Here is a 13,581-nt window from a genome sequence, read left to right as displayed (position 1 = left end):
TTTACTCATTTGAGGTCTGAAATTTAATAAGAATTTTCAACAATGTCTTCACTTTCTCGTTTAACAGTAATCAGTGTAATAAATCATGCTTATATGTTGTATGATACATACCCGTGACCTGTAGGTGCAATGAAGTAACAACACACATGAACTCGAGTATCAGCATTTGTGATTCTGTTGACTCGTGATTCTGCATTCAAATATTCATCATATTTGCTATCTATATAGTCTATTACTGGCTGCCAACTGCAAGAAGAGTCTTATATTATTAAACAGTTAAAAAAAAGAAATATGTTTATCTAAATTAGGAGAAATCCCCCTTTCTAGTTAAGTAATTATAAGTACTTGTCCATCACTGCAGACTGTATAGACTATAGTGTCTCTTGACATTAACACCTTTCTTGTCTTATTTAGACCTGTCCCCTACTCTTAACATTATATTCATGTGTTAGGACCTCTAAGAAGCATGGTAATTATTGTGTACACCAAAGAAGGAAAATTCTTCTATAAAATAAATAATTTTAAATGCAATAGGTAGTTAGGAAGTGGGTAGCATAAAGAAATGCCCTTGCCCATATGTACTGTGAAAGTGATTTTCTGATCTAATGGGCAGTCAATTCCTTCTTCGTACTTTGATTCTTTATTATACAAACTGAGCATGGGAAATCATTAATTTTTAATGAGAAGTACTTTTAACATGGCATTGCATGCAACTCCTTGTTTACTCTTCTCAAACAAAATGTCTTTAATCTTTCTTTTCTACATAAATATAGTGTTTGATTATTACTCAATGTGTACATGTAATTATTTCTCATAAGAATATACTTCACAACGGTTTATCTGTATTCCAATGACTAATTGGTAATCCTTTCTGACATTATAATGCTTTAAAAAACAGTTAACTCTTATTTTCTTCATATGAAATAGTTCTATTCTTTATCTGTAAAATATTGCACAACTTGCATTGTATCATGGATACAAGATAGTGTAGAAACTAGAAAGATATCTTAATTTTCACACACCAGCCTGATGCCAGAAACAGTCACATGATCTTAAATGCAGCAGGGGTTCATCACATGATACTACATGCAGCAGAGGTTATCTCCCTTATCTCACAATGATAAATTGTGTTATACATTTATATCTCTGTTGAAGCAATTAGAACATTCTTCTGAGTTGTAAAGATAGGTACAAAATCTGTTTTGCAGAGAAACATTCAGGTTACAATTCAACCATTTTGTTTGTTTATTTTTCTTAAACAGGAACAACTAATTTGCAGGATTCTACTTCTCCTTTAACAGTAATGATTTAAACAGTTAACAGCAATGATATTACTTTGAACTTTGTATCAAAGTCATAATGCTATGTTCTTCCAAGTGCTCAATGAGCAATATGCTGGGTTTTAAGCAATCTATTAGATTCTTTATTCTTTCATAAAACATCATTTTATAATTATTTCTGTCAGCTTTCCAAGATGTTGTTTTTATAAAAAAAAAAAAAGATAGTTCAACAGAAACCACAAAAATTATTATTATTGCAAGGTAAATGTTATCTGAAGTACTGTGGATTCATTTATTTTCGTGCATTCCAATTTTCATGGATTGAGGAAAAAATGTTTATTAGTGGATATTTGATTTTGTTGATTTGCAAAAGTCTGAATACAAGAGTGAAGAAAATTTATACTTTGCTAAACATTTAAACTCATGGTTGACCTATACCCACATAATCGACGAAAATTGGTACCCATATATAATAAGAAATCCACTGTGCAAGAGGATACCTACCAGTTACTATTATCCACAGCATCACCAAAACCTGGTGTGTCTACTGTCGTTAACTTTAACTGTACACCATTTTCTTTTAGTACTACTTGTGTTGTATCCACCTAAAACCATAAACAACAATTATTTAATGTTCCACAGGTTTCATACAACAAGACTAAAAAAGAAATAGATACATATTTTTTTCTATCTGGTGAGTATTACTATTTCAACCAGTAATAATAAAGCTAGACATAAAGATTTTTAAGCAGTTGTCATGGAAACATCATTCTTAAACTTTAGCATTTCACTGGCTTCTTAAAACATTTGACTTTATTAATGATTGTTAATCAATAATTTCTCACTTTTCATCCTTATTTTAGACCTCTAACTGACCTTCCAGATAGCATACTTTTTGAGCTAAATCATAATGTTTAATTTGGTCCCACAATCCCTTCTGCCATTATTTTCTCTAAACACATCTGATTAGACCATTGGACTTACTATAAATTTTCAGTTGATTTGCTTTTTTATTTATCAATGTTGTTATTACATTTTTTCTGAAATTTTATATTAAAAAATGTCATTTACGACCTTCATCAGACTTATTCATGTTTATGTATTGCCTTTGGTAATTTCTAGTTTTTTTCTGTTAACTTCTGTACTTCATATTAATAACTTTCTGTTTAAATGAACAACATACACCTGTTCTGTGACTTGTAACCATGTCAAATATGCTAATGTACTTTTAAGATAATAAATATTTCATTCATACCTTAAAAAGGCATTATCATGATTAATGAAACAATTTTAACACATTATAAATATTTGTACATGCAAGACAAATGTAAATATTGACATAAATGTACTTTTGGACGAGAATAAAGAAAACTTTCACTGTGTGTTAATACATTAATATTCAAAGACTATTCCTTTAAACAATAAATAGAGAATGTGTCCATGTGACACAGATGATGCCCCCACCTTGTACATAACATTAAAAAGAGACATAACTCTAGAAAGGTAAAAGTGACAAAACCCAAATTAGAAATTGATCTGTGTTTTGTGGTAATAAGCATTGTGTATAAGTTTCATAACATATGGTTGAGGCAAACTAAAGTTAAAGAACGGAAACGAATTTTGGGATGTATAGATGGACAGACATACAGACAGACAAGGGTAAAACTTAATTCCCCCTCCACTGCGGTGGGGACTTTAAAAAGTCTGAACAGTCTTGTGGTAGTGTGCTTGCTATGTGTCCACATAACATGTCCTCCCGTGGACCTTGTCAACTAACACATTAATGACTCAGCAAGTCGGTCATGTACCAGTGTGTGAGTGGTGTTTTTGTATTTCAAACAAACCTTTAATTTATTATGCATTAGAGAAACAATTTTAACATGTTATTAATATTTTTACATGTAAAGCAAATGGTAATATTGACATGTACCGGTATGTACTTTTGGATAAGAACAAAGAACATTTTAGTATAGTAACTGAACCATCTTAACCTACAACAAAATATCATGCCTACATTTTATCATTTTTACATGTATAAAATATCAGGATATAAATAAAACCCGGAAATCAGGTACAAATTATACATATTCCCAAAAAATTGTTTTATCATCTGCAGGAAACTATTGTTCTGTCATCAAGAATCACTGGAACATGGAAAAAGTGAACCAATTCAGTGTGGACTTTAAGAAAAATAGAGAAATTATGATAGACTATTATTACTATACCATAACAAAATAATTTCGTCTATGGATAATGTTTTGATATTTGTTTATACCTTAACAGTTTTTTGTATTCTGTGTGATGGTCCTGGATAATCACTACTATATAAGTCAGACAAAAATAATGAATTAATCAGTGTTGATTTTCCAAGCCCTGATTCACCTGAAACAGAAAAAGATAAAGATAATTTCATGGAAGTTTAATTCATATACAAGTGAAATCTTACATTTATTCCATTTTGTCGTCCATAATAAAGACTTAAAATTAGACTGATCACCAAATTTGTACTTACTATCAGCAACATAAAGGTTGTCACAGAACAGAATTTGTTTACCCTTCCAAATCATCTGAGATCCCCCAGTGTTTTCATGGGGTTCTTGTTGATCAGTGTTGAGTTTTCTATTCAGTGTTTTGTAGCCTGTTGCTTGTCGTTTCGTCAGTGTTGTTCTTTGACTTATGAATTTTTATTGTCTTTTAGGTATCTTCAGCCTCTTGTTTTTTTACAGTGGTCATAATTCTGCTGTTTCATGCCTTCTATTCTATCAATTTTTTATTTCTCAATAATTTAAAACCTTTTGAAAACTTTATATTCGTTTATTTCTCAAACATTTTTTAAGGCAGCTTTTGAGTATTTATAAGAACATGCATTTTATTACAGAGAAAAATACTACGAAACTTGAAACGTTTCAGTACATGTTTACAACATACTATCTTTCACTTCATTTTATTGAAGCCATTGTATATACATGTATATGAGAAAGCTGTTTTACATAAATATCCTTGTTGAGCTATAAGTCAAACACTTGTGGCTAGACTGGAGTGGTTCGTGAGTATTCTGACCACTCCTGGTGAAGGATACTACAGATAGTATAGATTTAAATATTTGTTGTGTAGTATTTTAAGAGTTTTTAAATATATATTTTCATTTACTGTCATCAAACCATCAGAATGTTCACTATGTTTCCTAATACTGTGTAACCCCTCTGGTTTTTCCTTAGCAATGCATTAAAATTTGTCTAGAAACCTCTAGATTTCTAAATAATTATTAACATACTGGGAATTTATTTATTTTTCGTAGATTGAGTAAAACTTTTTCTTGGATATTTGATTTGTGGTTTTGGCATAGTCTGCCAAAAGCCTATAAAAAATGTGTACTATGTAGACCATTCAAATTCCTGATTAACCTAAATTTGACCTATATCCACAAAATCCACAAAATTGGTATCCCACAATTAATAATGAATCCACAGCACATCTGACAAAAAGGTTTAACTTCTTTATTTGTACAGTGTTTTCAAACACTCATTTGTGAGTTTTTTCAACAAAACAACAACATTGTTGAATATGCTAATGCTTCAGTACAACTATCCAGAGTCTATCCCACCCATAAGTTACCAGTATTTGATCTTACTCTTACATAGCTGTATGCTTGCTACAAGCATGGCAAATGTGAATTGAGAGTGTTTGCTTTGACCCAGAAGGGGATCAATCTTACACTTAAATCAAGCATGATCTCCCAGAGATTGTTTTGCAGTTATTGAAAATTTTTATTAAGCCGAATGACTAATCATAATATCAATTCATATCAGTTTATTATTTAGTACTGGTAGCAACTTCCTTGCCAGACCATTTTATTTTTTCCTTATTGCTTTTCTCCCTAAATCAATAACTGTGTCATTTTCAATCATGTGTTATGTCTGTTTAAAGAAGCTAATTCTGTTTATATTGGATTTTCCATAAATACAATAATTTTCTATTTCTAAATTATCTCTTCCTGCAATTTATCCATTACTCTTAGATAACCCAGAGATCCATTTTTAAAGGAAGTAAAAAAATACCTGGTCTATCAATTTATTATAAAATTCATTTTTAATCAAGCAAATACTTTTTGAAATTTATTGTTTAATCCACATTATAGTTAAAGTCAATATGTACTATTCTACAGATATTCCGTAAAGTTCAAGTTGGGAGAGAAATGTGAAAATGGCAGTGTCAACACATGAACAGTCTGTCTCTATGATATATTTTACCAACACAATTAATGGTGTTTCATGCATCAGTATCAATAAAAACTGTCCAGAAAACCTGTATCTAGATTACAATGTAAAGTGATATACTTAAAATAAATGTGCAACTGTCCAAAACTTGAAACAGATGTCCAACTGTCCAAATCTGGCCTAAAACTTGAATCAAATGTAAAACTGTCCTAAGCTTGAATGAAATGTAACAACTGTCCAAAACTTGAATCAAAAGTACAACTGTCTAAAACTTGAAACAAATATACATCTGTCCAAAACTCGAATCAAATGTACAAATGTCCAAAACTTGAATCAAAAGTACAACTGTCTAAAACTTGAAACAAATATACATCTGTCCTAAACTTGAATCAATTGTACAAATGTCCAAAACTTGAAACAAATGTACAATTGTACAAATCATAAACAGAACCAGACTAAACTGATCAACTTCGACTAACATCTAAAATTTTAAAACAAATTTAAAAAACTCCTTATGAAATCACCGTACAGATGCTTAGTTATTCTTGACTGACTTTTAACATGTGATTTCCATCCCACCCCCTTTTCATCTTTAAAAGAGTACCTTGTACATCAAATTAAGTCCCATTCCTTCCCCTTTCTTATCTTATACCCTAACCAAAATATCACACTTTTCGTTACATAGAAAAAACAAAGGATCACATAAATTTTCTTCATCTTATTTTCTCTTACTATTTTGCAAAACTTTAATGAATTGCAACAGAGTAGTTTTGAGCATTTAAGATGTTGACTTCCAAAAACAAGTTCATTTATAAATAGCAATTTTCAAGAAAATATAAGTTAATTATATAAATCAAATAGCCAATTGTTTAAGAAGAGAGCAATCAGGTTTTTACATCAAGGAAGGTACTAATGAGGTTTTTCATCAAAGGACCAATAAGTTATTACATAATTACATTCCAGTATGCTTGTGATGTATAAGTAATATAAACATAGGTTAGCCAGGCACACTTTTACTATTGTACAATATAAACAATTTATATATTAGAACAACACCTGGGGGATAAAACTGGTCAATATATCCTTGTAATTATATACTCCATTCCCCATTAGAAATACAAACTGTCCTGTGTGTAGATGATCTCTACATGTGATATTAAATTGTACATTGAATTTAAAATACTCTGTACTTAAAATTTAACTTTGAAGTTTTCTTGTACAAAGTTATGTTTTTCATGTAAATATGGTGCAAACAATAAGATTAGGTAAGAGATGATAAGCGGCTCATTTTTAATTTTTTTTTTACAGCTGAGATGATAACCTTTCAATCATCCCATGAAGCAGATAGTACTGGTAATTAAGAAAATAAAACAAGCATTCTGAGAGTATTGCATGCAATACATGCTCTATGGTCGGGTTGTTGTCTCTTTGACACATTCCCCATTTCCATTCTCAATTTTATAGTCCCCTACCTGTTAAAAATTAATTGTACTGAAACAAAATGCTAACTTGATCTATGGTGTTAACTATATAACAAATATCAAGTCAATATCTTCAAGCATGATGAAAAAAAGTGTGGAAAACTGATTATTTAAGTGAATTTTCTAAGTCCAAGGACCATAACTCTGCACAAAATCATCAGACCGGAACAAAATTCAAACTTGGTCTGTAAGTTGTCATGATAAAACTATATACCCATTATCAAATCAATATCTTCAAGCATGACGAAAAAAAGTGTGGAAAACTGATTTGCCGGACTGACGGATGGACAGACGGAGTACAAACCTAAAGTCCCCTTTGACTTTGTTGGTAGGGGATTAAAAAAAACCTAGACAAAATTCTCCCTACACTAGCATCTTAACTGATCATTCCTTAAGTTTATGGCCCTGGGTATAGAAGTTATGAAAATCCAATGCCCTGTGTAGGGTGAGTGCACTCTCTCTGAACACCAAATTACTTTTACAAAAACCCTGAGAGGTCTGTAAGAAGCATGTTGCAAGGTTATAGAAAATAGAAAAATGTGTTTGGTTCAAGTTACATAATAACCAAGATCTTGTCAAATAAAGGATCATTTACTAACTTTGGAATCGAGGAGGTTATACGAGTACAAGTACATATGGTAGGTTTAAAATAACATTGATAACCATCCGGGCTGTTCTATAAAGTAATAAGACATGTGAGGACAACATGTACTCTTCAACATTAGACAGGTGGTCCATACAATATGTCAATGTCGAGGTCATCCATGTTGTGGCTAAAATAAACAGAAACTATGAAAGATCTGTCAAAAAAACCAAATTTTCCAAATAACAAAAAATATCTGTTTGATTGAATCTGAAACCAACCGTGCACACTTGAGATACATACACTTAAACCATTATGTTTACTCTCACTTAAATGAACATAAATTGTTTATATCAAATTAACTACATAAACTCTCACATATGAAGACTTTGCTACCATAAACTTTGTGTTTGACAAAAACAACAAAGTATGTATATAGATTGTCGACACTAAAGACTGGGTCTGGTATACTCCACCACTAAAACACAGAACCAACACGTTTGAGACGGAAGCAAATGTGTTCAGACATGAGACTGTTTCAACACTAGAATGGTAGAACCATTAACACTTGAGATGGGCACCTTTTTCATTTAAATCATTACAACACAAAGGTTGTTATGAAGAGGAATTGCAATGAAAATCATAACCTTCTAATTTAGTTTTTATTTTAGTCTTTCAAATCTTTTTTAGTTTTTGAACAAAACATAAATTTTATACCGGTAATCAAATACTTTCTTTGGGAAAGCAAATGCACAACTGTGTAATTCAAGTTAAAAGAAATTATTGAATTATGTGAAAAAGACAAGATTTGCGTAAATACTGATGAAATTATATAATTATATAAAACATCTGGTTGGCAGCTGGTTCAAACATAGTACTGTTCATCAAGTAAATTATCTTCATTGGAAGAATGTTCTCAATCAGAACCAAATTCAATAACACATCATCAATTATATTAGAATTTTGGCACTGCAAAAAACAGTGAAATTATACTTGACTACAATTAATTCGAAGTTTTTTAGACAATTTTTTTTGGAAGTTAGCTGAGGGTATCAATAGATGCTAATTTGTTATAATTAGGAAGTAGCCATTCAGTGATGGACACTTACAGCCGAAATTTTTTTACCAACATGAGATGAAAAGATGGTTGATTTCCATCAATATTATTCAATTCTAGGTAGCTGTCCGAAACAGCTAGGCCCCTCACTTGCTTTGCTAAGAGACATAATCTGTCCACTGACAAAATTTCATTACCGGTACTCTATGAACTTGCCTTGACATTTGCTTTCTTAACCTAAACCAGACCATTCATAAAATGTAAATCAAGGTGACCTCATTTTTGTATTATGCCTTCATTACTCACCAAACTTCATTTCCATACTACTAATATTACTAACAACTTAACTCTCATTAGCACCATGATATATACTAATATTGTAAGTTATTATTATGCAAAAACTTGTTCAAAATCATTCATGCATTTAATATAGGTCAGAAATGGTTTAAGTATGGAAGTAATATCGAATGTCAATAAAATACTTCCATGGTTTGAGCCATCAGTTGGATTCAGGTCTGAGACCAAGAGTTTCCAGAGAGGACACGCAACATGACTGAATTATACATTAAGGAATGCCTCAGCATCTGATCTTGTTTAACAAGGTTAAAATCCTGTATCAGAGTAACCTAATTATCAACAGACACTAGTTGTGTTATCCAAGATCTAGACATGTTCATTGATAAAAAACAACCAAAAAAAACCCTTCCTTTAGACCTATACCAAAACACAGGCAATACAAATTTCTTTTTCAATAAATGACCTTCAATCTTCGTAACTGAGGAGTAATTTCAGACAGAAATATTTTCCTATCTGCTTAAAAAAGTAATCAAGATGTATTTAAATTGTATCTGTATTTGGAATTAAGTAACAGTTTGGTTATAAACAAATTGTATGTACTATGTAAACTACTTATCCAGTTAAGTTATGGGTTCAATATTTACTTTATATTAAGTGACAAGTGGATAAGGTCAAGTTTTAAACTTTTTATTACATTTAATCCTAATTCAAGTTTCAATGTACATTTTAACTCAACATCCGCAAAAATGAAAAATAAAGGACTTTTAAAAGTAAGAGGATACCAAGAGGGCTATAAAAATCATGAAGAAGGAAATGATATAGCCAAAATGACAAAAAATGTACATTTGGTCTTTAGCGAGTTTGATTTCTGATCCTCTTGTATATGATTTCCAATGCTGTTCCTGTAGCTAATATCTTTAACTTAGGCATCATGCAATGATGACTTCTTACTCAATATTTAAGAAAGTAGCTAAAATCGTTTCTCTAAAATAACGCTTCAGCATACTTATCCATACATGTGATTAATTGCAGAATAATTCATTTCACAACAAAAATGAATGTGTGCCCATAAGAGACCATGCCATGCTCAAACTATAATATTTAAAGGTTCAATGAACCACAAAATCTGGGTTAAGGTACTAATTTGGCCTATCAAATAAAAATCACATCACACTGAGCATGTGTACTAGGTTTCAAGTTGATTTATCGACATATTCATGGTCAACTTCCTTAAACCAAAACTTAAACATAACTTCAATTGAATTTTAACATTATAAGTGAACTGCAAAATCTGTGTCAGTCTTAATTCGGTCATTAAAAAGTTCACATCATAATGAACATGTTTACTAAGTTTCAATGGTTGTTACCACACCTTCATATTTATATTAACTAAAACTTTATCCTGAATAAAATTGGGACAGACTAAACGTACAAAACAGACAGATGCATGGTTTGTTAATTTTTAACCTCCTTGTAGGGAAATTCATAGTCCATTTGTATTCATGAATTCATTACTTGCAAATAGCTCATTGGAAAAGTGCACTTTGAAATAAAATTACAAATTAAAGCCATGTTACAAATTTTGAGGCATAAAATCGTTTTGTTGAAGAACCTCTCCCCATGTTAAATCTGCAGCCAATTTATAAGTTTATAAGTTATTCCTTATTAACAGGAAGAAAATAAAGCACCTACTTCCTGTGTCCGTAAGTATAACCCGTTTGAAGTTTATAATTAACATATTAATACCATACATGGTTATATTACAACTTTAATTTCCCTATTCCCAAACATTTCTATCAACCTGTCTATAAAATAAATGACAATTGTAATATTTGTTTTAATTATGGTCATAGTAAATGATGGGAATAAACCAGGACATGGTGGGAATAAACCAGGACAGAAAGTCCAAGGGAAAATTTACAAAAATCTGATTGTTAAATGTAGGAGAATTGTTATTGATCTGACCTCAAAAGTTTACATTGACCTCAATATGTAACATACAAAAAACAAACAATGATACATGAACTAAATACACTCTGTCAACATTCCAAGTTCATTATATCACTATACATGTTACTGAACCAAAAAACGTTCAAAACATGAATATATTTTCATTAAAACAATAATGCTGAAAATTTCTAACTAATAAGCCTTTACGGATTTTCATTAACAAGTGGGTCTGGAGTCAAATTCGACTTTGATGATGGTTAAGAAAAACTTATTACTCCAATTATATAAATGAACTGTATAAAATTTCAAATGAATTTTTGGATGAAAATATACTCCTTACAGTTGTAAATAGTAATGAAGCATGTATTTATACACAGGTCTTACATTACATGGTTGCTGATTTGCATTGGTTTGCAGTACAGCTATCTCAAAGTTTTTTTAACCTCTCTTTTTTTTTAAAAGAAATTAAGTTGTACATATGAAATTTCTGTACAATTTCCGGGGTAAATTATGCTTAACTTGTACCCTTATTCATTCTTTGGTTTCTCTTAACAAAAAGTGTACAAACAAATGGTCAGTTGTGTATTAGTCTAGACCAATTCTGGACATAATACAATTAGGTTTGGTCATTAGGTGTAAATAATGGCCATAGGCTTTTATCTATTGGTCACTTGCACTTAACATTTTTATTAACTGATGATAACAGACAATTTGACAAGATAGATATATCTGTGAGCCTAAGGCTCAAGCTGATCAATATATAATGTCAAAAATCACTTTCTACAAAATGGAAAAGCATACCATCAATAGCTGAAGGGGGATTTCCTCACAAATTGTGTGAAAAGACATAACAAACTTTGTTGTATATTTTTTAAGGACTCAATGATCTTTATATTGTATATAACAGTAATATATAATACTAAAAGCAACTTCACATTTTGTGTTTTTCTTTTTCTATGATAAATGTTATTCAATTTTTTTCTCTCTCTCTTTCAGCATGAAATGAACTCAACTTGTTATTTTAAAGATTCTGTCTCCGTCTTTTCCCCCTTTTTTTAATTGGCATATTACCTTACGCAACCATCTTTCACAAAAAATTACATTTAATAAAATACTTACCAACTACCATTAGTGTGAATTCAAATCCTTTTTTAACAGATTTTCTATAAACTTGGTTCGGTAAATTAGCAAATCCAACATATCCTTCCAATTCTTTAGATCCTGTATCTCCTCCTCCGTGTTTTCTGTCTTTATGGTGTTCTTTCTCTCTATCATCATCTTTTGAAGCTACTGGTTCTCTAGTTCTTTCCTCACGTCTTTCACGATCTGCTGCAAATCGTGCTGCTGGATCAAATTTTGGTGCATCTTTGAAAAATGCTTCCCGCTTAGCGTTTAACTACAAAACAACAATAAAATAAATAAAAATCTTGAAAAAACAGACCAAAATGAAAACAATAATTTGGTATTATATATTATTCACAGAGTGACGGAAAGTTTAACACGACATTTTACAAGTAAAATAATCTCATGGTAAACCAAAATTTTAGTTAAGGAAACTGGTATACCGTGATCTTGAGAAAACCAATTTGTTGTGATTGAGCTCGCCTGATGAAAGTCAGTATACATATGTAATTGTGTAAATTATATGTAACTAGACTTTTTTTTAGGGTGATACATATTCATTTTTTTGGCTGCTTTTTTTTTTTTTGTGAAAAATCTCATTGAATCAATTTAGTGAATCAAGTAGATGCTGTGAAATCTGGACTGTTGTATGCTACTGCAGTTTAAAAGCTGTCCAAGACTCCAAGGTAAGGGGACGGTTTGGCACCAGCAAACAAATTCATGGTTTTCTGGTTTGCATTGTTTTACATTTGTCATGTCTGGGTCTTTTATAGCTTGTTATGCAGTATGGGTTTTCTCATTGTTGAGGGATGTACAATAACCTATATATGCTAACTTCGTAACTTCATTTGGTGACTAGTTTCTGGTGTAAAGTTGTCTTTAACAGTGGTTCCCAAGGCTTTGAGAAATCAACGGGACATTTGGTCCGGTAAAACATTCTTCTTAACTGGACCAGACACTTTTATACAGGACATTTACACATATTATTTGGACAAAATTAAAAATTTTACTGGTCATTTGGTCCAGTAATGCAATTATCACTTAACTGGACCAAACCAATTTTAACTGGTCTTTGCCCAATGTCTGGCGACTTTGGAAATGACTGGTGTTATTGGCAATCATACAACATCTTCTTATTTTTATATGTAAAACACATTTGTTTCCTTGCATGTTCTATTGAAGAAACTAAAATAGAATTCAGATATATATTTCAGGTGTGGTATATGTTAAATCCCCCATCCATCCAACTAATTTTAAACCACCTGTAATTGTCTGAAAACTTCAAACATAATAATTCATGCATACACAGGATTGTTACATGTATGAATGAAGCCAAGACTAAATGGTATTATATCAAAATTGCAAAAAGAGTATGGAGGACACACAATATGAAAAGTGTGAAATTGCACCAAAATTAACCTGAGTCAAATTTAGTTATTTTATGAAAAGGAGACATTTAAAACCCTAGCCTTTGGTGACTGTTTGTGTATATATATATTGTAAAAAATATCCTGCAGGATAAAAAAAAGTTCTAGCTTGTAATTTATTGAAACTATTTATCCTGGCAATATGCACACATTCGGTATGTATGCGT

At 31.0% G+C, this 13,581-nt stretch overlaps 1 protein-coding gene and 1 long non-coding RNA gene across 10 annotated transcripts in view; one reads left to right on the top strand and one right to left on the bottom strand.

Annotated features, from left to right (window-relative positions):
* The window catches only part of LOC127702195 (uncharacterized), a 305,823-nt gene that overhangs the window by 252,975 nt on the left and 39,267 nt on the right, over positions 1–13,581 (top strand). The gene's annotated exons all lie outside the window — the stretch shown is intronic.
* LOC127702132 (septin-7-like) overlaps positions 1–13,581 on the bottom strand; it is a 55,047-nt gene that overhangs the window by 21,805 nt on the left and 19,661 nt on the right. For all 9 annotated transcript variants that reach the window (XR_007982289.1, XM_052206226.1, XM_052206220.1 and 6 more), the window contains exons 2-5: positions 11,985–12,261; positions 3,556–3,662; positions 1,785–1,885; positions 112–246 (exon numbers count right to left, since the gene is read on the bottom strand). Coding sequence is in view for 8 of the 9 variants with exons in the window: in XM_052206226.1 (XP_052062186.1) it covers positions 112–246; positions 1,785–1,885; positions 3,556–3,662; positions 11,985–12,261 (620 nt within the window). In the remaining variant the exon portion in view is untranslated. The remainder of the gene's footprint in view (positions 1–111; positions 247–1,784; positions 1,886–3,555; positions 3,663–11,984; positions 12,262–13,581) is intronic.

This window comes from Mytilus californianus, unplaced genomic scaffold (assembly GCF_021869535.1).
Source record: "Mytilus californianus isolate M0D057914Y unplaced genomic scaffold, xbMytCali1.0.p SCAF_5, whole genome shotgun sequence".
NCBI classification, from domain to species: domain Eukaryota; kingdom Metazoa; phylum Mollusca; class Bivalvia; order Mytilida; family Mytilidae; genus Mytilus; species Mytilus californianus.
The sequence above is the reverse complement of the archived record's forward strand: the minus strand, read 5'-3'. Positions and strand labels throughout refer to the sequence as shown.